The sequence below is a fragment of the Arvicanthis niloticus genome, chromosome 10 (assembly GCF_011762505.2).
Source record: "Arvicanthis niloticus isolate mArvNil1 chromosome 10, mArvNil1.pat.X, whole genome shotgun sequence".
In the NCBI taxonomy this organism is placed as follows: Eukaryota; Metazoa; Chordata; class Mammalia; order Rodentia; family Muridae; genus Arvicanthis; species Arvicanthis niloticus.
Genome location: NC_047667.1, coordinates 75,058,559 through 75,085,007, shown reverse-complemented (window position 1 = coordinate 75,085,007; position 26,449 = coordinate 75,058,559). Strand labels below are relative to the sequence as shown.

The following is a 26,449-nucleotide window of genomic DNA, read 5'->3' as shown; positions in this document are numbered from 1 at the left end:
TTCCTTAACACAGAGTTTACGTGCATGGAAATCTCCATTGCTGAATCAGAGGACCCAGAGACTACACCTCTCACAGAATCTCAGAGAGCTTCACATGCTCCAAATACCCCAAAATCACTTTTGGGCTTAGAAAGTGAAAGTAGAGAAAACAAAAACTTTACACTTATTTGTAAGGAGCCCAATTAGACAAGAGAAGGAAAGAAAAGTTGAGGCAATTGAACTACCCACGAAATATTCATCACAAAGATTCTACTGAATTTTGTTTGAACTCTTCAGGTCATATCTATAAGTAAGGACAGGAGAGCGTAATTGGTAATGATACTTATCTATTTATGAGAGATGGGAGAATATAATGGACGATACTTAAAATCCCTCAACATTTCCTCAAATCTTGCTCTGTTTATGAACTTTAGTTAGTGGGAAGAGAGTAGGAACCTTTAAACACACACACACACACATACACACAAACACAGGCACACAGAACAAGGTGCTCAAAAAAAAAAAACAGAGAAAAATAAGAGTGCTGGAGAGAAATCTTGTATGAATGTATACATGTGCACTAGCCAATGCACATGTATGCACACACATAAAGCACAGTCTATGTTGATAACTGCAAGCTATAAAAGACCTTTCTCTACTATTACAGAGTTTTCTAGTAGCTGTTCCTTTATTAAGTTTCTCCATAAGGAAAAGCCACGAGTGGTTACTATAGAATTGAATTGAGCTGGGAGCTTCTGTCAAACAGTACTCAACACACATGAGAGAGCTGTGGGATGATTTCATTACACATTCCTGTAGGACTTTGTTCCCAGTTGTGCCCATGAAACATGGTTTATGTTTGTCTTCATTATTTTTACATATGCGCCTAGCAGTTTACGTGATTCTTCAAATTCCGGTGGTTACTTTTGTCGTTAACCCCCATTATCCAGTCCTATCCTCCTGAGAGAGCTGTGGAGAGGACAGGAGAATCACTGTTCCTGCTTAACAGATGAGGAAAGTAAACGTGTGAACCACTCACTGAGTCAATCACCAGAGCTCTAATCACAATCTTGATGACTTGAGATAGACAAATCAGGGGTAAAAATAAAACCAGAGAACAAACTGTCTAATTTAGTCTGTTGCTCTTGTGGAAATGTGTGTGTTGACATAGACCTTCCATTCCCTTTGTGGCTTGACAAGCATGGTAATCTGCCTACCAGTTTTGTGGGGTGATACCCTCTGTTTCATCTTATATGTCCCAAAGACAGCATAACTGTGTCTCATCAACCCTTTCCCTCAATTCACCTCTCATACTAAGGGTCTTCCTTCAAAAACACCTCCCCTTAGAAAGGGACCAAAAAAAGGTGTCTATGTTTCTATTGGTGAATCCACAGAGAGAAAGAACGGCTGCTATCTGGAAAGTCACCTTCTAACAATACCACAAATTAGCCTAAATAAGGCACACTTGGCATTCGTTTTCCTTAAGACACAATCTATCTGTAGGTCAGAGCTCTGAAAAGGCACAGCCTCTCTGTTGCTCTGTTACAAACCAGTTTCCTCAGACTTTCGTCTTTGACAGCTCCATGGATGTGACTTGTCACAAACTGAAATAACGCCAGATGAATGATTACGGGATATTTCTAAACCTTTTTGTGCATCTCACTGGGGAGAATTACAGAGGATGCTCAACCTTCTTCTGGAGATTACAGGTGGAAGGCAGGACCTGTGTTAGCATCTCTGCATCTGTTCTGAGCCACTTTCAAAACAAAGGTCACTATTTAGTTGCACGGATCTGAAATTCTCAGGTGCACACGTTCATTCCAAGGCTCGGCGATGGTTCTGCAAGTTAACAGTGAAAATATTAAGTGCACAGAAAACACTTCCACTGCTTTGATGGGTAGTTCAAGTCCAAGGCTGTCTCATTAAACCCAGGCATGGAAGGGAAGAGAAGGCTGATGAGGTCATAGCCAAAGAGTGAGGTCATGGGTTAAATCTGACTCCGCAGCCACAGAAGAAGTGTGACTGATGAAAAGGTGTTTCCTGGGTAGAAGTTAATGTTCCTTTGCCTAAATGAGTCTTTCGGGCCAGGAAAGGAAATCTGTTAGAATGACTCTTAGCTTACTCGTAGTGGCATATGACTAATAGCACTTTAAAGTCCCCTGTGAAGGATATAATGATTAACTGACCATTCACATCCTTGAAAGGTCACATTTGCAGCCCCTATCAGCGCTCCACAGCTGAAGCAGCAAAGTGTGAAACTTGATTCTCATGAGTTCAGAGAATGATTAAAGTTACAAGTTGTCATCTATGGCTGCTCATAAATGAAGCCCAAGATTCATAGCATAATCAATAACAGGGGTAGGCACAGATAATTGTTGTTAGCGAAAGAAAAAAGTCCATTTTTTTTTGTTTTGTAATAAACCAAAAAAATCGGTTGAGCTAATAGAAATGTTAGTTGGTAGATATAAATTTTAGAAGTGAATGCTATTCTGAAGAGTTCAGGAGGCTTTCTGATTATAGATATTTTGAAGAACATACTATTAATTTTTTAAGACAATCAATAAGACAGTCTAGCCCTTAAGGTAAGCTACTGTTGAGAAGTGTTTTTTTGTTTTGTTTTGTTTTGCTTTGCTTTGTTTTACAAGTTTTGTTGTCTCAGAATCCAAAACCAAATATTTGGTGCTGATTATAGCATATATACTATCTTTTTATAATCAAAATATTATTTATTAGAAGATGTTTCATATGGAATAACTGGCTGATTCATTGAGCAGAAGATAAATCATTTACTGTCATTTCTGGAAAACTTATAAGCAGCCCCAGAAAGAATCCCCTGACAGTGTTTCCCTTAACTTGACAGGACTTCAGTTTGACTTGAGTGGAGGCCTCCTTTGGGAAGGAATGAGTTTCCAATAACCTGTGGTGTGGCTTGTTTTATTTGGAAAATACTCAACCCCAGTGCTTGCCCTCCTACTTGACTTCTGAAACTCCTGCAAGCCCATGTGGACTACGGGTAGGATGAGCAATGCGAAGAGTTGGCTTGGACTTGGCGCATCCTTCTACTTCTGGGCACTGATGGACCTTACCACCACCGTTCTCTCCAGCACTCCAACGCCAGAAGTTGAATTAAAGACATTCTTCTCAGAAAGACCACAGTCACATCAGCGAAGCAAGAGGAGCTGGGTTTGGAATCAGTTTTTTGTCCTGGAAGAGTACACTGGGACTGACCCTTTGTATGTCGGCAAGGTAAGATGTGCCCAGTAGAAAGAGAAATTCTTGGGGTGTCTGATGTTGAGTTTGGGTATTAAAGTAAATTGAATATGAATGATCATTTAGCCTATGTCTGAGGTCTAAGAAAAAATGCTAACAAGTAGAACACTATTGACCATCAGCTAAAACACAGCATTGCATTTGTGGTCAGAAAGCAGACTCTCCTTCTGTAAGCCTCCATTCAGTGGGAAAAAAACCACAACCATGTTTTGCAGGAAAAGCCTCCGACCTTAACAAAGCCACTCAACCCTTAATAGAGACAGGAGCAACCTTCTAGAAATAACACAATGGAATGTTTATACTGTGTCTGTGTGTGTGTGTGTGTGTGTGTGTGTGTGTGTGTGTGTGTGTGTGTGTAAGCACTTCTATAGGACTAGGCTGAGACTTAAGTTCAATGAAAATTAACAACAACCATTCTTCAAAATTTTTTAGTTTGCCTGATTTAAGGTTAGTTAGAGACAATCAATGAATACACTTATAAACTTTATATTCAAGGTCCCTTAATTTGGTCTATCATCATTTCATTTTTAACCTTGGCTTTCTCTTCTGTTTGCCTTATTTGGTTGTTAATCAGAGACCATTTTATGAATGCAACAAAGGGAGAGAGGATGGAAGACAAGAAATTAATTAGAAAATAAATAATTCATTCTGATAACTTAAACACTCATTTAGTGCCAAAGCTATGAGCATGTGCTTCTGATACAAACACTGTGGTCTGTGCCGAGCCCTGCCAGGAGCCTCCAGAAAGCCCTGTGAACCCAAGTCCTCAGTAGTCTTAACAGTTACCTACCACTCCCTTCTTTTCTTCAGGATTTTTTTTTTAAATATTTAAGTGTGTCAGGGGTGGAGAGTGGAGGGATGTGGTTGTGTGGGTGGGGGGAGGGTGTGGGGGGTGTGGGTGTCTGTGGGGGTGTGTGTGGATATGTGCACATACACAAGAGTATTTCTGATTGTAATGACTGCTGAGGCCAGGAAGAGCACTGATTCCCCTGAAGCTGGAGTTACATCCAGTTGTAACCTTGAGATGAATACTCAATTTGTTTGGGTCCTCTGCAAGACTGGTGAGCACTCTTCCCTGCTGAGAAACCTCTCCAGCCCTTCTTAATCCCTGACTAGACTAGAACCTCCAGGAGGGCAGGAACATTGTTCTCATTCATCTTCAACACTAAAATTGTCACTTGATACAAAAGTTGGCTAAAAACATGGTTAGTGAATGAGTAAATAAATGACTGCCTGATGGTATGGGAAGCATTGGAGAAGCTGACACACATAACATGCTTGACATGGTTCCTGTGATGAGTACTCACTGCGACTGCAACGTTGCAGTGCTCGCTAGTAGCAGCAGTAGAGCAGAGTTCCTTCTGGGAACCCAGCTGCTCATAAGATGTACTTAATACTACAAATTAAATTCTCTGGCCTCGAAATTCTCCCTCATCTTCTTTATCCTTTCTGCACAATTAGTCACCAAACACATCAATATCTCCTCGGCAGTTTCTCTCAGATTCACGGCTTCCTCTCTGGGTTTCTTCATTACCATGATTCAACTATATTCCTCGGAAGTCAGTTCTGGCTAAGCCTCTTTTATAGCTGATATGCCTCCTGTTCATGAAAGAGCCTTCCTATTTCACTGAAGAAGCCCTTTGCATCCCCTCCCCCCGTGTTCTCACCTGCTTTCTATTATTGCTATGATAAAACACATTGACCAAAAGAAACCAGAGGAAGAAAGATTTATCTCATATTAAACTTCCAGGTAGCAGTCATCCACTGTTGGAAGTCAAGCAGAAACTCAAGAAAGAGCCAAGACATTAACAATGGAAGAACGCTGCTGCTTACAAATTTATCCTCCAGCCCAAGTTCAATTATCTTTCTTAGATAACGCAGACCCACCACCATCAAGGGATGATACCACTAGCAGTCACTGGGCCATCCTAAGAGAATCAGCAATCTAGAAAATGCTCCCCAGAGACATGCCCACAGGCCATCTGAGAGAAGCAGTTCTTCTACTGAAGTTCCCTCTTCTCAGATGTGTCAAGGAAACAACAAAACTAACCAGGACATCTTGAAAACCTGTAGACACACTCAGAAGCAACCTAAAAGATACTAACCCTTAAAAAGAAGGTAGTATGAGGTTCCTCCAAAACCTTTAGCCTGAGCCTGTACCATCTACCACAGGATACCAAGATGATTACATAGTCTTTACCTCCCAAGAATTTATTGTCTGCAAAGATTCCTCTGTATCTTCTCATATGGGGGGAAGTGAGAGAAGGAATGTGAGCATCAGCACTGATTCCATTTGAGCACAGTCAGACTTATCAACCTCAGGAGGCAGAGGGGCCCCTCAGCACTGCTAGCTTTGGTTTCTGTTGTTTATTTAAGCCTACTCCAAAAGCAGGCCCCTCACACTCGGACTGTGTCAATTTTGCTTTAGTGTGTCAAGCTCTGTGTTCACCATAACTTGTCATACCTTAACCTGTTTTATTGCAAGTCAAATGCCATAGGCCATAAAGTTCTACATGTACATACACATATGAACAATTTTTTTCTCTCATAATTTAAGAGACTTCTAAGTGTTTTGTCTTTGTTCCTCTGCTCTGGCGCACATTTCCAGAGGGAATGCATTTTCATCCTTGTGCCCAGTTCCAAACCAAATGTCTTTTACTTCCACACAATAAGTGCTGAGCTTTTTTCCCCCTTACTTTTTAAACTGCATAAATAGATTTTAGTGATAATAGTGTATATGGAATAAAGAAATGCAAGAATGCCATATTCTATATAGAATACTTTTAAGCAAAAAGAAATCCAAAAGCTATTTTGGGGGTGATTTTATCTTCTTATTTCTCTTTTGTAGACAAGACACACCTTGGATTCCTGGTTGGCCTAAAATAAGTTTGAGATTAGCCGTCCCTTTACACTTTCAGGTGTCCCTTAAGCACCAAAGTTCACAAGAGTAAGTCAATAGAGAGTGTCCCTACACTTTAACCCTCAGAGTAGCAGGGCCAGGGCCCTTCCAATGCTGCAGGGACTCTGGCCATTAAGCTGTGCATAACAACAATGTCTTTAGCTTAGTTTTACTCCTGGAGGCTTAAGAGGGCAGATAAAAGATGGGTATGTTAATATCCTTTCTCTCTGCAGGTATGTCATATATCATTATCATAATTGGCTCCATTTATAGCTTTCCTACTATGGGAAACAGTCCTTTGTACTTTACATACATTAATCTCTAATGATCCCTGCAACCCCTGAAAATAAGCTTTAATGCTACTCTCCATTCATAATATAAGAAAATTAAGGGTTTAATCAGTATCTTTACTCTTGTCAAGGACACTCAGTTGATAACTGACACAAACAAATTCAGGTCAGATATGTTGGCCTTGTACCATTAAGCATAACACTTGTTGTCTGTCTATTGACTTAATCTTTGGAATTTTGGTACTTAAGTATGCAAGTGCTGAAAACAGCAACAAAATTAGGAGTGCTAACTAAACTTAATGTTTGCACTGATTCTTTTTAAAGTGACCTAAAGGATAACACAAAATCTCAAACATTCCTGCTGCCCATTTGCGTTATGTGCAATTATCAAGTCAGATATGTTTTTAGGCTGAGGTTAAATTGCACTTCCAGACATCTTACAGAAATTATTACAACGAAGTATGAGAAGCTGGAGCTGGAGACATTGACCAGTAGTTAAGAATACCAGCTGCTCTTCCCGAGGAGCCTGGTGTGATTTCCACCACATACAGGATAGCACACAGCCACCCGTAACTCCAGTTCCAGGAGATTTGATGCTCTCTTATAGCTTTTGCAGACATCAGGCACAAAAGTGGTGCAGAGACATACACATAAACAAAATACCCATACACATAAAATAAAACTGTTTTTAAAAAGTCTTAGAAAATAGAGTTGGATGAGCAGAGAAGCATGTCCCTAACTCAAGCATCTACACACGGACCTTAGTGAATAATTAAATCCAAGAATGAGTCCTCCCAAGGCACACATGCACACAGTCAGTAATTAAAGCTCACTCCACACCTGAAACATAAACACAGTCTTATATAGGAAACTAGGAAATGGTCTCACCCATGAGACCTTCTTTGTTTCGTTTTTCAAAACAGGGTTTCTCTGTGTCGTCCTGCCTTCCCTAAAACTTACTCTGAAGATCAGGTTAGCCTCAAACTTAGAGACCTGCCTGCTTCTGCTCCTAAATGCTGATTAAAGGCATATGCCACCACTTATCTTTAACTTTATGATGTTTAAACTTGCTTGCTGACTTTTCTATTTCTTGAATAAAAGAACAATCTTTCTGAACAAATTTGCTCCTGTTTCTATAGATGTCTTCTAGGTTCCTCAAGGACAATCATTTTAAAGTATTAAGTTAATAATATCATATTATGTATTAATATCGTAAAAATATGACATAGAAAAACTTCCTGTATTACCCTTTACTCATCATCTCTAAGCATGTTGGTTCTTTACAGACAGACTTCCTAAACACTAAAGGGGAAAACACATTCCCATGTAAAAGGAGGTCTTAAGTCTGTTCCAAAGTGAAAAATTAATTTATTTCCAACACCTATGCACATCAATAATGATTTCAGTGCTTTTTGTCCCCAGCTTCATTCAGACATGGACAGGGGAGATGGATCTATCAAATACATCCTTTCAGGAGAAGGAGCAGGCATCGTATTTACCATCGATGATACCACTGGAGACATCCATGCCATTCAGAGGCTCGACCGAGAGGAAAGAGCCCAATATACTCTAAGGGCTCAAGCCCTAGACAGGAGAACAGGCCGGCCAATGGAGCCAGAATCAGAGTTCATTATCAAAATCCAAGATATCAATGACAACGAGCCCAAATTCCTGGATGGACCTTACGTTGCCACTGTGCCAGAAATGTCACCAGTAGGTAAGATGGTGATGAGCTCATTTTACACCAATAGTAGATGCACTGCAGGAGATCCTACTTTGTGTACATACAGGAGAAACAGTGCAGAAATCACCAAAGTGAAACTAAAATGACTACCAAGTCCTTCAGCAGGTAGGAAGCTATGGAAATATCAAAAGCAGCGACATTAAGTAATACTCTTCCAATGCCTTCCACTTCTGAGTTCTTAAGAATCATAGATTATACTGTATTAGATTAGTTTAGATTGTTAAGGTAAATATTGGCATCACTACCAAATAAAGAAGACTACATAGGCAGTGTTACTTTTACCAGTTACTAAGATTTTTTTTTTTGGTTTTTTTTTTTTTTTTTTGGTTTTTTATTAGATATTTTATTTACACTTCAGATGCCATCCCCTTTCCCCATTCCCCCCTTAGAAAACCCCTAACCCATGCCCCCTTTTCCTTTTTGCATTTATACATTTTTTAAAAATAATGTTAATCATAAGCTTTATAAATTTGGAATTGTTCAATCAGAGGTGTAACCCACTGACCAACCTAGATATAACAACTATCTTTGATTGGTGGAGATACATGAATATCTGTCTCCCTGTCTCCCCCCTCTTTCTCTCTTTCATCACCTAGCTTCTCCTCTTCTTACTCCTTTTCTTCCTCTCAATACTCCTCCTACCTTAGCTCCTCCTACACATCACCCTTCCTGTTAAAATGAAACTTTTCTCTCAAAATACAATTAGAGCATAATTATGCCAATTTGTACCAGTGAGGTACAAGATAGTCCTAATACCCCGTCCATCCTTTTGTTGACTAACCAGCACCTCTGTCATCTATCCTAACTAAAACATTTAGTTCTGAACCTGACTTTAGGATGAATGTCAGCTGACAACCATCCACTCAAATCTTTTCTCTTAAGGTAAATAGCTATAAGTTTTCAACCCCGTCAGAAATCCAGAATGACTGAGTTAACTATAATTGTGGGAAGCACAAAGCATAGCTTCTAAAACTTAGCCAATTTATAGAGACCTCTGAACACCTGAAAAGCCACTATACTACCGAACGTTGGAGCATCAAATCTTCAGCCTTCTGGCCCAGAATCATCTGACAGACCTTAGTGATGCAGGATTATTAAGGACTGATTACTCTGTCTAGGCAGATATAATCAGTCGACTATTCTGCATGTGTGTCCTTTTCTGGACAGTAATTTGTCTGTAGATGGAGAGAGGCAATTCTTGCCTAGTGGCTGTCACCGCACAACTGGAGTATCTCCAAGGATGCTCAATTTCTTCTTAGAATCCACGACAGGAAGCTGTCAGGAGCAGACAGGTCTCTAATCAAAATGAACATTAATATATAAATATTTGTAGCGTCAGTTCTATGGACTTCTGATGTTTTGAAAACCAACTATCCATGTAAGGTAACCTGGACTGTTGTCTGTTCACTCCTCTCAGCTATTTCTAAATAAAATATGGAAAACACCCTAACAATAAACTCAAAAATATGAATTTGCTATAGTCCCTTAACTCATAGGTTAACCGTCCCAAATCAGTTAAAAAAGTTAAAAAAGGGCTGGGTCTAGGCATTGTATTCCTAAATGTGTTATACAGGCACAATGCCCATGAGCGTATCAATATTCATCTCATTTTTATATTAATAAGAGGCTCGTACCAATGAAAACCTTAAATTTGAGATCAAAGTAAATTTTGTACCATTTAAGAAATTATAACTTCATCTTGATAATAATTATAAAGATTTCTACCAATAGGTTATGGCTATGCAGTAAGTCCTAGCTAATCCTCCCTGTTCCAACAAAACCACTACTTGTCCCTAGAAAGACAGACCATTATTAACCATATTAGTCCCCAAGCTCAGGGAATAGGGGCACTGACTCTTCTTTAACTTCTTCAAGCTGATTAAGGGCGTTGAGATTTTAGAAGAGGGGTGGGGGGAAGAGTAAGTTGATAAGCCTCTGATGCTGTGTCTTCACTGACTCCAGATGGAATTCCAGGACATCAGAGGTTTGGGCAGGTCTGCTCAGTATGCTTGATGAGTAGATACACCAAGGCTGTGTATTCTAAGATACTGCCTGAGTTAGAACGCCTGGAATCCCTGCTTCCTCTGGGTTCTTGGAGGTTGGAGGCAGAGCTGCCACCCAAGATCTCAGTTACTAAGAATTTAACACAAATGACTGTCATCCCTATTGAATAACAAAAGAGGAGTTATGGAATCTTGATCAAAAAAAGGGAAATCTCCCAGAGAAGCAGGCAACATTTGTAAAATGTTTTAAGGTTGACCATACAGGATTATACCAGCTCTTCTTAACTGGGCTTCAACAGGTTTCTCCCACTTCTCTCCCTCAGGTACTTCTGTTATCCAAGTGACAGCCACAGATGCTGATGACCCAACCTATGGCAACAGTGCCCGGGTAGTTTACAGCATTCTCCAGGGCCAGCCATATTTTTCTGTGGACTCCAAAACAGGTATACAGTACAAGAGTCACGTCAGAGTGTTTGCTTATTCAATCCCTGTATTTCCTACTTAGAACAGACCCAACTCTCCTTGTCAAAGACTCTCCAGGGAGCATGTTGCACAAAGAAGACGGTCATAATCTTTAGGATTAAGAGCACACAGTAAAATTGCCAGTAGGTGAGACAGTGTGAGTGGATTGCTGAGAGACACCAAAGCCCTGTCAACAGAGAATGTCTCCTTACTGCCTTCCAAAACTCCCAAGGTATATTTATTTACCAATGTTCAAGGTCTTCTATAACTCCAGAAAGACCAAAGAAGATTGACATATTCTCCAAGGCTTGCTCTACAGCCAGAAGCATAGACTCTGAAAGCAGAAAGAGCCTTCTGGGTAATCATGCAGCCCAGAATCACTAGGATTGATTCAGATGAGAAAACTGGGAAGTTAGGTGCTCGACAAGCTTCTGTGGTTATCAATATACTTTTAATGTTATCTCTACTGAGCCAACGTCGACTAAGCAGAACCCTTGGCTGGCCAGGCAGGTTTCAGTGAGAGTAGCAATAGCACATGGATACGGCCCCTCAAAAAGGTAGAACCTGGTGAGGGTCGCTCTAACAAGGGAAGATGGCAAAGAGACCTGAACTAATAAAAAGCATCATGCCAGAAAAGGAGACACCAGAGGAACCCAGGGGCTTCACCTGTTTCAAGAAACTTTGACTACAGGCTTCATGTTTTAATACACCAGGGAAATCCACTTTTGTTTCTCTGTTGGGCAGAATAATTACTGTTTCATTGCTGTCATACACTTGTGCCAGAATTTCTCCTTCTCCAAGAACTTTTGTAAACATTATCATTAAACTTCACAAGTAAAATATTTAGAAGTGCTATTACCCCAATTTTACACAGGGAAAATAGACCTAGGAGAAGGACCTTGAGGAAAACACACACACACAGAGGTAAAGTCACTGGTGAACAGTCAAAGTCACTTTTTTATTCTAAAGAGAAAAGAAACATATCTCTATTATAACTAACCTGATTTTCCCCTAGAAGTCATCAAGGCAGCCATGCACTAAGAAAATGCTCCCATAAAGGTAGAAAGTGAAAGAGTATAAATTAGTGGAAGGAAAGAGAAAAGATAGTAGTTAGGGATCTCTGTAAAACATCAATAATTCTCCTCATGGGGAAAGGAAGGGGAATGAAGAGACGCCCAAGGGGAAGAAAACTACAGGCAGGTTCAGGATTACGTGTCGTTTATATCCCCAGGAGTATTTTTACATTATTCTGACAGTTCCCATGAGGAGCATCTACAATGCTGAGGTCAAAAATACATGAAAAGATTGTCATTGCTTTGGCCAAGAGGCATTCACAAAATGAAAATGCTGCAGATACCATTTTGCAGTCCCGGTGACTGCAGTACATAGACCATAGGAAGAAACTCAGCCAAAGTCTTGTTCCCACACACTTGCTTTTCCATGCAAAAGGTCAGTTTAACCACAGGTTATATCGTAAATCTGTAACAATAAGCCTGTTATCTTCCCTTCAAGTGTATGAAAGATATTGTTTCTAAGCTAAAGGAGAAAAAGGAAAACAGAATCTCTACACATCCCTAGCTGGATCAGAATCCTACATTTTTGTGCACCTGGTTTAGAGCACTCTTCTTCTTTTATTATTTTTAATTGGTTTATTTATTTACTTTACATCCTGAGTGCAGTTTCCCCTTCCTCTTCTCCTTCCAGTCCTTCCTCACTACCTTCCCTAGCTCACCCCTCTTCCCCTCCAGCTACTCCATTTCTCTTCAGAAAAGGGGAGGCCATATCAACCTCCCTGGCATATTCAATTGCAGTAGGACTAGGCACTTCATCTCCTATTGAGACTAGATGAGGCAGCCCAGTAAGAGAAAAGGGTCCCAAAGGCAAGCAATGGAGTCAGAGGCAGCCCCCTGCTCTCAGTGTTAAAAGTCCTAGTTGAAGATGAAGCTACATGTGCAGAGGGCCTAAGTCCGTCTCGTTCAGCTTTCCTGGTTAGCAGTTCAGGATCTGTGAGCCCGTATGGGCCCAGGAGAGTTTATTTTGTAGATTTTCTTGTGCTGTCCTTGATCCCCCTGGCTCCTACACTCCTTCCTCCCCATCTCCCGCAAGATTCCCCAAGCTCCACATAAGGTTAGACTGTGATAGTCCTCTCTTCTCAAATGATACCCTGTCACCATACCTATGCTCTGCTTCTGCCCTGAACTGCCTAGAGAAGTTCATCTCTTATGCATGGTAAAAAAATAACACAACACACCCTGAGCCTCTAGTGTCCCTCCCTGCTCAAGGAGCTCGGTAAAGCACAGAAGTAGCAGAAGAAAGTAAAGCAGTGACTGCAAACACAGGACATCCATCACTACTTCCAGGCAGAGGGGACGCAGGGAGTTCATACAAGGAGCCAGTACCTCAGAGTCTTTCACACTCCAGGAGCTCCAGGGATGAAGGCAGAAAGAGCTGAAGGAGAATTACCTAAAATCACAGATTTGTAGACACAGGACACTTTGTTTTTTGGACTCAAAGCCCAAGTTTTCTTTGGTAAACACAGCAGTTTATAATCACCACAGACTGCACTTCCTGGAGTCTGTAAGAAAACCGCTGCTGCCACCTCCTGTTCTGCCTCAGTAACGTCGACAAGGCCTCTAGCCTCTGGGCCCTTCCTGCTGGGTGTCTATTTCTTGGTGCTTTGTTTTATACAGTGCCTTTCTGAAGCTGGAATTTTGAGACTCAGGTTTAATAAAAAGAGGTGATGTGCATCTCAGTGTTAGGTATTCACAGCACACGAGGGGATCATACAAACAAATCCTCACAAAACTAGCTGTGTGGTTTTCTTTCTTAAGACATCTCTGTCCTGCAGGTGTAATCAGAACAGCACTCATGAACATGGACAGGGAAGCCAAGGAATACTACGAAGTGATTATCCAAGCCAAGGATATGGGAGGGCAACTTGGAGGATTGGCTGGGACCACAACAGTCAACATCACCCTCTCAGATGTCAATGATAACCCACCCCGATTTCCACAGAGTAAGTACCAACCAGAGCATACCTCAGCCAGATGGATCCACCCTTTACTGAGATTCAAGTGTAAGGTTAGTTTGTGTTAAAAATCATTATGTGTACATTTCTTTGTTACAACCCTTCCTCCTGGCCTTCAGCTTCCTATGGCACGTGGAGGGTTTTTTTGTTTGTTTGTTTTTACCTGATGGCCCCACTCACCCACCTGCACAAAATTATAATTTCACTAATAGTAAGATTAAGATTTTTCAGGTAAAATTAAACTTTTATGGACCACAGATCATTATCATGAGTAGGTTTTGTCATTAAGCACTAACTTTTCATTAAGAGTTCATCTTCGAGGTGATTTTTTTTCAGTGGGAATTAGTTCAAAACACATTTCCTGAAAAAGCCAGAGCTGTAGCTGAGCACACCAGCATCTGACCACATCAACCAAGCAATATGCACGTAGGTGCCAAGTAGTGCATGATCTATAAGGATGCCAGGTACGAGAAACACAAGACACTAGACCTGCCACTCAACGCCTAAAATCTAGCCAGGAGTACACATTCTATTCATAAAGTAAAAGCAATATGGAATTTTTGGTGTGCCACTGAAAGGTTCACAAATGGCGCAAATTAAGAGTCGTACGTTGACTAATCCTACAGCTTGGAAAAACTAAAGTAGTATGGAATAGTTTGTGAAAACACACGCACACGAGTTGCCTTCTTCTCTACAAATGGCAATGAATAAAAGCTTCCCAAGGTAATGAGATTTATACAGAAGTTTGAAGAATAGCAAAGATTTATACCAGCAGAGAAGAAAACATGCCAGGATGAAGAAGTCACATTCATTAAAGCACTATCAATTCAAGACACCATCTATACATGAAATATACAGCCCTGAGCAAAGCCAATAGAATCTTTGTTGTATCAGAGGTCATCTGGGTAGAAAATTAAATTCAAGAAGCAGAGCAGGAGGAAGGGGGAAGAAAGGGGAGAGATGGACTCCTGGCTAGAGGAGGCCCCACCACGGCTGAGGGTAGAGAGAGTCAGAGAGGACATTTTTAGTCTGGGTGGCAGAGTGGAGGATGGCACTGCTGACAGAACAGAGGACACATAAAGGAAGTACTGTCAGGCAGGGGCAAGATGAATTCAGATTTGAATAGGAAGTAACCAGGAAACAATCAGGTCGAATGTCCTTAAGGAAGGTGGAGACACGGGACCAAGACAGTGGACCAAAGCTCAGGAATGGAGGTGTGACATTGGAAAGTGAATGCCTGAAGGGAGGAAACTGGAGATGTTGAAATGGCAGTCCCAACTCAGGTTGGACACTTCTCCAGGAACAGGGAAAAGACAAACAAAATGGAGATGAGGACATAACACAATCAGTCCAGGGCTTCCATTGTGAGTGAGCATGAGGACCCCAGTTCAGTCCCTAGAATCGCATGCCAAGAATGCTGGTACCCTTTTGTAGTCCTTGTGCTCGGATATCAGAAGAGTAGATCCCTGGGATTCCCTGGTCAGCCAGTGAGAAGCCCTGTTGCCAAAAAAGAAAAAGTCACTTAAGGAACAACACAGAAGGTTTACTAATGGCTTCTACACACAAGTACTCACGTGCCCACAAGAACACCACACACACACACACACACACACACACACACACACACACACTCACACTCACACTCTAAACAGAATAAAACCAGAGTATTAGCTTAATAGCTTGCACTTTGAACCAGCCAGACCAAAAGACTCTCTTATTTAATTTATGTTAATAAAGAGAGCTCAAATAGTCATGTGAAATTGGTATACACAAAATCGCCATGCTCATTCATGAATGAAAAAAGCAGTAGAATAACAGGCAAGCATTTTACAAATTATACACATGAGTAAGTGGCAAAGTTGACTAGTCCACCAATATAGATGCAGTGAATCAAAGTCTGTGAGTGATCATGTGGAATGATTGGTACAGCTTTACTGATCCTGTGAGCTCCACTGTAGTTCACAAAGTCCTCCTATTGTGTACACTGTATAAACACTGTGAATTCTTGGATAGTTGGAACTATTGGACTTTTAAATTTTGACACAAAACAGGTATTCTTAATGAAAGTGAGTAGGGGAGCACAAACACCACACCCTTACACAGGTCAAAAGTATAAGAATCTGGACACTTATGGGTCAATCTCATGTCCCTCCTCCACACACAACAGCTTCTCTAGAACATTACACAACGCAGTGAGGACTGGGACTTTTGTCTCACCCAGAAATCAAAACTCGTAACACCCACCATTCTGACACATCCACCTTGATTACTCTCTGTTTCAAATTTAGTAACAATTAAAAATTAGGATGGGCTGGAGTATGGAATATATTTCATAGAAGACAAAATGGAATGATTTGAAATAATTTCAGTTCATATTTCTAAACATTCTCACATTCACAGTTTCCACTAAGATAGAGTACTGTTGCACTTTTCAAAGAAATTACTTAAAATCACCATAAATTCATAATAAAAACATTTATTTGTGAATACTAAATCTTAATTTCAGTATTCTTTAACCCTATCTTGAATTAAATGCTTCTGCTCTAATATTCTATGATTCCTTGTTGTAGGAACTCACTGGGTTTCTTTTTCACAAATAATACCATACCTACCTCTGGAATGTTGAAAGAATGAGGTGCCTACTCTTTTATAGTAAACAAGCTTAATCACCTTCAGCTGAATCAAATATAAAAGAGTATCATGATCTCAAGATATTTGTTTCTAATGCATTGCATCACATGTAAAAATTACAACTATATTTAAATACATAGCATTGTTTTCTCTGAGGGAGAAAATTATAGGCAGATGCATGTTTTTTCCTAAACTTTCTGGAAAAAAAAAAATGTAACTCTACTGATAATTTTGCATGACATGGTGGAGATTCTCTGGATTATATTAAAAAAAAAAAAAAAACGAACATTATTTCTTCTCCTGTGAAAGGTGGGGTACTGTAAGCTGTCATCTTCCCAGAATCTTTGTGAGAAATAAGCTCCTGTACTTCGGGCTTCTTTATAGTTTGCAATGCATAAAAAATAGAAGAGAGGCTATAGAGATGCCTCAATAGTTAAGAGTGCTTACTGCTCTTGCAGAAGACCCAGGTTCAGTTCCCAACACACACATCGAGTAGTTCTCAACCCACCTATAACTCCAGTTGGAGTGTATCCTCTGCACACTGCAGGAATCTGTACGTACATGATGCATATAAACTCATACAGTCACATGCACATACACACAAAAATTAATTAATTAACTAATTCAAAATAAGAAATCAAAGCATATTGAAATGTGTATGGCTTTGTTATGTAGTAAGCCAGTCCATGATTGATAAAATCAGGATGTCAAAGATATGATCCTTTACAAAGTAAGTTAGCAAATATACAACTTCACAAAGGTGAAGATAAACTAAAAAAAAAAAAAAAAAAAAAAAAAAGAGTCAGAACATCAATTCAAAAAGGAGGGCATTCACAGTGCTGTGTTTCTTCGATGTGTGGAATCTGGTTTGGGTACTTGGCTTTAGAACTAGAACAACATGCCTGTGCTGAGCCGTGCAGAGGGTCTCAGCTGTAGCACCGTGTTGGTGGACTACACATGGTGCTCCAAGGACTTTCTTGTGGAGTGCTTCTCTGCATTACTGGTTTCCGTCCACTCTGGGCCACTGGCCAGACATGGGACTTTAGCACACAGTCCAGGACACGAAGGGAAATTAGAACATTTAAAATTTGTCAGAATAAATATGTTCTTTGTGATCATATGTTTCCCAGGGGAAATGTGACATTTGGGATAAAACAGCGTAGTAAAGATGAGGAAGCAATGTGCTTCTCACTGCTCTGGAGGAAGAAGGATTACAATGAAGTTTCATCTTGTCTTTTTACCTGTCTTATTCTTAGGCTCAGAGTAAAGATATCTTGACACTCTGGGTCAAAAATTTAAACTGTAGAGCTTACTTAAACTTTAACTTATAAAACGCAACCTATGTTTTGCATGTAATGCCTGGTTTAATGTGATAAGAGGTGTGGTTTTGTGGCAGATTATCAAGAATGCATGTCCCTGCTTTACTTGACAGAACATTATCAAATGAGTGTGCTAGAATCTGCTCCAGTTAGCTCCACTGTGGGGAGAGTGTTTGCCAAGGACCTGGATGAAGGCATCAATGCAGAGATGAAGTACACCATTGTGGATGGAGATGGTGCAGATGCTTTTGATATTAATACAGACCCAAACTTCCAAGTTGGCATCATAACTGTGAAGAAGGTAACCCAGTTTCTTTTTCCAAATAATTTTCTTTTTATTTATTTATTTATTTTAATTTTTATTGGATATTTTATTTACATTTCAGATGCCATCCCCTTTCCCCATTTTTCCTCTCTAGAAAACCCCTATTTCATACCCCCTTCTCCTTTTTGCTTTTATATAATTTTTTTTAATGTTAACCAATGGCTTTATAAATTTGGTAATGCTCAATATCATTCAGAAGTGTAACCTAATACCCAACCTAGATATATTAACTATCTTTGACTGGCGGAGACATGTGAACATCTGCCTCCATGTCTGGCCCCCCTCTCTCTTTCTCTCTTATCACCTAGCTCCTCCTCTCCTTCTCCTCCTCCTCTCCTTACTCCTCCCACCTTAGCTCCTCCTACATATCACCCTTTCTGTTAAAATAAAACTTTTCTCTCAAAATACAGTTAGAGCATAACTATACCAATTTATGTCAGTAAGGTGCAAGATAGACCTAATAACCAGTCCATCATTTTGTTGACTAAGCAGAACCTCTGTCATCTCTCCTAAATAAAAGACTTAGTTCTTAACCTGGCTTTTTTTTTTTTTTTTTTTTATTTATTGGCTTTAGAATGAATGTCAGCTGAAAACCATCCTCTCAAATGTTTTCTCTCAAAGTAAATAGCAAGGATTGGCTATGAGACTATAAGTTTTCAACCCCATCAGAAATCCAGAATGACTGAGTTAACTGAAATTATGGAAAGCACAAAGCATAGCTTCTAAAACATAGCCAATTTATAGAGACTACTGAACACCTGGACAGTCCCTATACTACAGAACGTTAGAGCATCCGATCTTCAGCCTTCTGGCCCAGGATCATCTGACAGAGCTAGTGATGCAGAATTATTAAGGGCTGATTACTCTGTCTTGGCAGATATAATCAGTCAACTATTCTGCAAGTGTGTCCTTTTCTGGACAATGATTTGTCTGTAGATGGAAAGAGGCAATTCTTGCCTAGTGGCTGACTCACCACAATTGGAATAACTCCAAAGATGCTCTATTTCTTCTTAGAATCCAAGATAGGAAGCTGTCAGGAGCAGACAGGTCTCTAATCAAAATAAACATTAATACAGAAATGTTTGTAATGTCAATTCTGTGGATTTCTGATGTTTTGAAAACCAACTATTTATGTAAGGCAATCTGGACTGTTGTCTGTTAACTCCTCTCAGCTATTTCTAAAGAAAATATAGAAAACACCCTAACAATAAACTCAAAGCTATGAATTTGCTATAGGCCCTTAACTCACAGGCTAACCATCTCAAATCTGTTTTTAAAAAGTTAAAGAAGGACTGGATCTAAGCCTTGTATTCCTAAATGTGTTATACAGGCGCAATGCCTATGATAGTAACAATATAACTTCATCTTAATAACAATTATACATATTTCTACCAGTAGGTTATGGCTATGCAATAAATCCTAGCTAATCCTCCCTGTTCCAACAAAACTACTACTTTTCCCTAGAAAGACAGACCAATATTAACTACCTCAGTCCCCAAGCCCAGGAAATAGGGGCGCCGACTCTTCATTAACTTCTTCAAGCTGATTATGGGTGTTGAGATATTAGAAGAGGGGTTGGGGGAAGAGTAAATTGATAAGCCTCTGACACTGTGTCTTCACTGCATCCAGCTGGAATTCCAGGACATCAGAGGTTCGAGCAGGTCTGCTCAGCTTGCCTGATGAATAGATACACCAAGGCTATGTATTCTGTAATATAAAAATTCTCAAAACAAATTTTAGTATCAAGATAATTGTTTGTTTGAATTCTGGAATCTAGTCTTCTGGCAGCCTGCCTCTGTCATGTCTAATCCATATAATTCTGGAAGTTTCTATGAGGGTGTGCTTTCACCATCCTCCCATTTTTGCCTTCCTGCTCTCAAATTTCCCAACATCAGGGAATCCAAACTTTCAGGCACCTAGGCCCTCCACTTCCACTGATACCCAACTCCTTACCCCATCCCCCCCTCCAATTACTATGAGGGTGTGCTCCCACCATCCTCTCATTCCCGCCTTCCTGCTCTTGCAATTCCCCAACACTAGGGAATCCAAACTTTCAGGTACCAAGGCTGTCCACTTCCACTGATGCCTGGCAAGGCCACCCTCAACTACCTATACAGGTGGAGCCATGAGTCCCCCCCCCCCTTTGTGTTCTTGGGCTGTACATTTTAGAATGGCTACTCCAGCTTGTTTCTTAGGACCATTTGCTTGAAAATTTGTTTTCCAGCCTTTTACTCTAAGGTAGAGTCTGTCTTTGCACTGAGGTGGGTTTCCTGTATGCAGCAAAATGCTGGGTCCCATTTATGTATCCAGTCCATTAGCCTGTGTCTTTTAATTGGGGAACTGAGTCCATTGATGTTAAGAGATATTAAGGAACAGTGATTGTTGTCTCCTGTTATTTTTGTTATTAGAGGTGAAGTTATCTTTGTGTGGCTATCTTCTTTTGGATTTGTTGGAAGAGGGTTACTTTCTTGCTCTTTCTAGGGTATAATTCCCCTCCTTGTATTGGAGCTTTCCTGCTATCATCCTTTGTAATGCTGGGTTTGTGGAAAGATACTGTGTAAATTTGGTTTTGTTGTGGAATATCTTGGTTTCTCCATCTATGGTAATTGAGAGCTTTCCTGGGTATAGTAGCCTGGGCTGGCATTTGTGTTCTCTTAGGGTCTGTGTGACATCTGTCCAGCATCTTCTAGCTTTTATAGTATCTGGTGAGAAGTCTGGTGTAATTCTGATAGGTCTGCCTTTATATGTTACTTGGCCTTTCTCCCTTACTGCATTTAATATTCTTTCTTTGTTTTGTGTACTTGGTGTTTTGATTATTATGTGACAAGAGGTATTTCTTTTCTGGTCTAATCTATTTGGCATTCTATAGGCTTCTTGTATGTTTATGGGCATCTCATTCTTTAGATTAGGGAAGTTTTCTTCTACAATTTTGTTGAAGATATTTATTGGCCCTTTAAATTGGGAATCTTCACTCTTATCTATACCTATTATCCTTAGGTTTGGTCTCCTCATTGTGTCCTGGATTTCCTGGATATTTTGTGTTAAGAACTTTTTGCATTTTGCATTTTCTTTGACAGCTGTATTAATATTTTCTATGGTATCTTCTGCACCCGAGATTCTTTCTTCTATGTCTTGTATTCTTCGTGATGCTTGTGTCTATGACTCCTGATTTCTTTCCTAGGTTTTCTGTCTCCAGCGTAGTCTCCCTTTGTGGTTTCTTGATTGTTTCTACTTTCATTTTTATGTCCTGGATGGTTTTGTTCAATTCCTTCACCTGTTTGGTTGTGTTCTCTTGTAATTCTTTAAGGGATTTTTGTGTTTCCTCTTTAAGGCCTTCTATCTGTCTACCTGTGTTTCCCTTACATTCTTTGAGAGTGTTATTTATGTCCTTCTTAAAGTCCTCTACCATAATCATTAGAAGTGATTTTAAATCTGAATCTTGCTTTCCTGGTGATATGGGGAATTCAGGACTTTCTTCTGTGGGAGAACTAGGTTCTAATGATGTCAAGTACCCTGGGTTACTGATGCTTATGTTCTTGCGCTTTCCTTTTGCCATCTGTATCTCCTTAGTGCTACCTGCCCTGTCCCTGACTGGAGCCTGTCTTTCCTATTATCTTGGTTGTATCAGAACTTTGTGTGGTGGGTATAACTACTGGGGTAAGCGCTGGGGCCCAAAATCTGCTCAGTGCTCAAGCGCAGACAGGACGCTGCCCAGGTTAGAGCTCTGGGAGCCCTGTTTCCTCTGGGTTCTTAGAGATTGGGGGCAGAGCTGCCGCTCAAGATCTGATCAGTGCTCTGGCCCAGACCAAAGGAAACCAGTGTTCGGTGCCAGGAGTGACTTCCTGGGTCCTTGTGGGTCCCAGTTACTCCCTGTTTGGGGCGGGCCTTGCTGTCTGCTTACCTAAGATACTGCCCAGGTTAGAGTTCCTGGGATCCCTGCTTCCTCTGGGTTTTGTGTGATTGGGGGCAAACCTGCTGTCTTGGATCTGCTCAGTTCCTGGGCCCAGACCGGAAACGGCATTATCCTATTTTAATGGCTCCAAATAATTTTCAAAGGTACTTTGTGTGTGAGATTATACTGAAGGATGGTTATGTATTAGGATATATTTTATTTCAAGTCCTCTGATAAAATCTCTTTCCTAGAGATGTTTCAGCAGGTAAGAGTCCTTTCCACAAAAATCTGACAGCCTAGAATCAACATTGCTAGGAGAGAATCAGCTCCCAAACCTTTCCTACTGACCTTCAAATTGCAACATGACATAGGTGTACCCGAATTCATACACATTATACCTATTGGCGTGCATGTCCATGTGCATGCGCACGCGCGCGCGCACACACACACACACACACACACACACACTTAAAAATAATTCTTTCTAATTAGGTTTAAAAACACCTCTTAATGCTTGGGCTTATATGCAAAAATGTTGGCTGTTGCATTATTTTATAAAAATGATTATTAAAAATATATTATGAATGAGCCACTTCAATTTAGCCACTTAAAACCTGTAATAGCTTGATGCTCTAATGTTAATGACTTAGTCAATTCTTGAAAGCCACATCTTTACATCAATTTACCATAAATAGCAAAGCAAGCTATAATATTATTATGAATTAATAAATAACACATAGCACTTTTTAATCGCTTCTTGAAGACCCATAAGTGCAAATGAAAAAGTATCATCAAACACAAAACTTCTTTGTTCCATCATAAAGTTCCATGTTCCCTAAAGCACATATGGATAAATTCAGTAAATGAAAGGTAAAGTTTTCCTATTTTAATTTTTGTGTGTGTGTGCAATATATGTATGTGTATACATATGTTTGTGCACATGTACATTTGTCCAGATGCATGTGGAGAAAAGAAGTTGACAGACATGCCTTGGGAAGCACCCTCTGGCTCTGCAGCACTGGTGTTATACACGTGCACTATGCCTGGCTTTCACACGGGTGCTTGGGATCCAACTCAAGTCCTAATGCTTGTGTGACAAGTAACTTTAGTGACTAAGCCAACTCCTCATGCTGATTAGTCTTTTAAAAAGTTAGAATGTATTACCTAAGGAGCCAGATCAGCTGATAAAGCAAGCATGAGGACCAGAGTTCCCCAGACCCCACTTGAAATTGTATGTAATTGTGACAGCCTGTCTTTAATCCCAGCATGGAATTTAAAAGTTACAAAAATTTTAAAAATCATGCAGGGTCCTGGGGAAGCCAGGTTCAGTGAGAGACCTTACGTCAATAAATATTGAAGAGAACAAAGACACATGTTGTCAACTTTGGGCCTACACACAGACGTAAACATGTAAACACATATGCATACATACCACTCACATACACACACATACACAAATAAATTGAATCTAATAACTTATAAATGAATATTTAAATTAAAACATTAATTTATAAAACATTGATTTGCCGCAACCTCAACCTGCTGTCTGCCGGGAACCTTGTTCAAGCAGCTGCTCACACCTGGTGCCCACGGTAAGACTCCTCAGTCCACCCCACCACCTGCCCCGGGATCCTTCCCAAGCAGTCATGAACTTCTCAAAAGCCATGCTCTTCCCAAAGGCCACTGGTGACTCTATCCTGCCACCTCTCCAGAGACTTCCCAAGCAGACACACACTCATGTCATCTGTGGTAAGATCCCCTACCCTGCTGTGGTCTACTCACAGACCTTATCCAAGCTACTACATAGACAACCTCTGGAAGTAATCTCCACTGTCTTCAAACGCCACCCTCCTGCCTGGAACATTACCCAAACAGCCCCTTGCATGGCCGATAGGAGAACCCCAGCAACCCTGGGTAGTCACTAAATTGGATTCACCCTTTCCCCTTTCATTCACAAATCAATAATAAGTGTCCAAAGGACGGAACCTCAGAAACCTCCTACCTGAACCAAAGCCAGCCACGTTAGGATCACAGCAGCAAAAACTACAGCACAGCAAGGAAACATATTTATGCCAAATTCCCCCAACCACAAATCCTCAGGGCCAGCAAACAATGACCTTGAAAGAGTACAAAATGCTAACATTGACTTATAAATCCTCAGACACATTTATATAATTAAAACATTACAATTCATTTTTATTGAAAGTTAATAACGTAATGACTTTTTAGGGGAGAAAATAATACCAATTTATTGCATGAGAAAGAATTAAAAGCATCTTTAACTAAACAATAACACACTACTGACCATCACTAGACAATGCCCAACATTTTGAATAAATATTGTTTCTTGAATACAAAAAAATACATTAAATACATTAAAAATACATTAAAAAATCTACCAATTATAAATTGGAGCCTTTCTAAAGGCTAATTGGTTAATTTCACTTGAAAAAATGCTCTAAATAATAAAATAATAGTGATTTATATTAAATTATTATATAAGTCAGATATCATTACAAGTATTCATTTTTTAAAACATTTATTAATACTACAATTTGAGTAAGCTAAAACTTTTTTTTCTTGCCTCCTGTATCTGGAAAAAAATTGACATTGCAAGCCAGAACCTTGTCTCTCCATGTCACTATCCGAATTGTATACACATTCAATCAAAACATACGTCAATTTTTCTTAGACTGTTTTTATTTCTTTTCTGAACATATGAGCTGCCAGAAAGCATAATTAAGAACAAGGCCAATACATTGGGTAGATGGACTAGCCACTTATAATAAATATTTTAAAGGCTCATGACTGCTCAGTCCGTATGTCTGGAACAACTCCCAGACACATCAACTTCCTTTGTCATTACTAATGTCATATAAAATTGAAACGAAAGTTTTGCTTTTGATTTATTTCTCTTAGGTCTATTATTTATCTAAAAAGCACATACTTTTCAAAAAGAGGAATTAAGTTGATTTGAAAGAATCGGGTCTTCATACAGCCACGGTGATTGCTACACAGGATTGTGTGTCACTTTAGCTTTTAAGTAATCGGAAGATTGATTTTCAGTCTCTTAAATGGCTTGAAATATGTAATTTTCAGAGTGTTCTTTGTTCTGTAGTAGCATGACAGTGTGCATTTTCTAGTCTTCAGATTAGCTTCTGTCTACCAGTGGACAATAAGTAATTGTAGTCGGTCCATTCTCTTAGGTCACAAAACACAAAAGTTCTATATTTTTCTTATTCTAATAGATCATGATTTACAATTCTCATCATTATTTTATATATCACTTAAAATTTCCAAGTTTACGTGATCCAGTGCCTTGTTTGTAATTATTTGAAGAGCTCTCTTAGAGGCACGGTTGGACATGTCTGCCTTGCCTGTATCAGATTCACTCCCTGCTGGTGTTTCAGTGACCTTCTGCAGATATAACCTTTCAGAAGCCATTTTAGATAGCAATGAATTTCAGTACTTGTAGTACCAATATCAAGCCCAGCGCTAATGCTGTTGACTAGATGTGACTTGCAGGGGCACTAACAACTGGAACTGAACACCTGCCAAGTACACAGTAATTGCAATGTAGCATCAGTTAGAAAACAGCTGTGCTCCGAAAGTATAAGATGCAAAGGAACCTACACACCACATACCCCCAAAACAATTAACACCAAATCCTTTTATGACATCACATAAATGTTAACACATAAAAGTTTGTGGCACGATTTAATGAAATACTTTTTTTTAAAATACATGTTGTGTGTTTGGCCTTGCTACACACTTGGGAATAAAAACCCCACTGAGTTCTTGCTTTTGACCCTAAATCTGAAAAAAAGAAAATACACAGAAGTTTTGTAATCAAAGCTTACCCTCGCTGCATGGGTGCTGAGAATGGAACATGGGTCCTCTAAAAGAGCAGCAATCACTCTTAACCACTAAACCATCTCTCTACTCTCTCAATTTTATAATTTATAATATAGAATCATAACATACAAAACTAATTTCTTGTGCATGAGTCCTGGTCAAAGAGGTTTGGAGCAGCATCTTAGCTGGCACTATGAACCCTTGCCACCTTAGTCCTGTCTTCTGAGCCTTCTGAAGCTTTGAAGCTTTATGTTGAACCGAATTTTAAAATGAAGTTTAAAAGGGACCATTTATATAAACTAAAGAAACCAAGGTTGATGTGGCATAGTGTGCCAAGAATCTTAGTGAGGCGCTTAACGTATTTCCTTAGTAAAAATCACTGTTGCTTTGAAAGTCAAGAAAAAGAGAGAAAAAGCCAGTCTATTACTTTTTTAACCCAGCATACAAAGTGATGGGTTTCCCTATAATTTTTGTAAATTCCATATTGTTATACTTGTTCATGTTACTCCCCTTCATCCTTCCCCATCCCTCCTCCACTCTCCCTAGTCACAGTCCTCCCCCAAAATGGTTCCCCTGGAAAGAAATTCAAGAGGCAAACAAAATCATATGCCTAACTGCAAGGACATCCTAGGACAAAACACGAACTTCATCTTAATTGTCCAACATCTTTCCAAAAGAGAAAACCAAAACACAAGGCCACCAGCCACCTTGGGACAGAATGGTTCTGGGGAAACAAATTCCCTTCTTACAAT

General features: G+C 39.8%; 1 protein-coding gene across 1 annotated transcript in view; it reads left to right on the top strand.

Annotated features, from left to right (window-relative positions):
- The window catches only part of Cdh20 (cadherin 20), a 231,590-nt gene that overhangs the window by 161,721 nt on the left and 43,420 nt on the right, over window positions 1-26,449 (top strand). Inside the window, exons 2-6 of the mRNA XM_034513535.2 lie at window positions 2,840-3,225; window positions 7,861-8,155; window positions 10,509-10,628; window positions 13,496-13,663; window positions 17,739-17,926. Coding sequence (XP_034369426.1) covers window positions 2,980-3,225; window positions 7,861-8,155; window positions 10,509-10,628; window positions 13,496-13,663; window positions 17,739-17,926 — 1,017 coding nt within the window. The 5' untranslated portion in view covers window positions 2,840-2,979. The remainder of the gene's footprint in view (window positions 1-2,839; window positions 3,226-7,860; window positions 8,156-10,508; window positions 10,629-13,495; window positions 13,664-17,738; window positions 17,927-26,449) is intronic.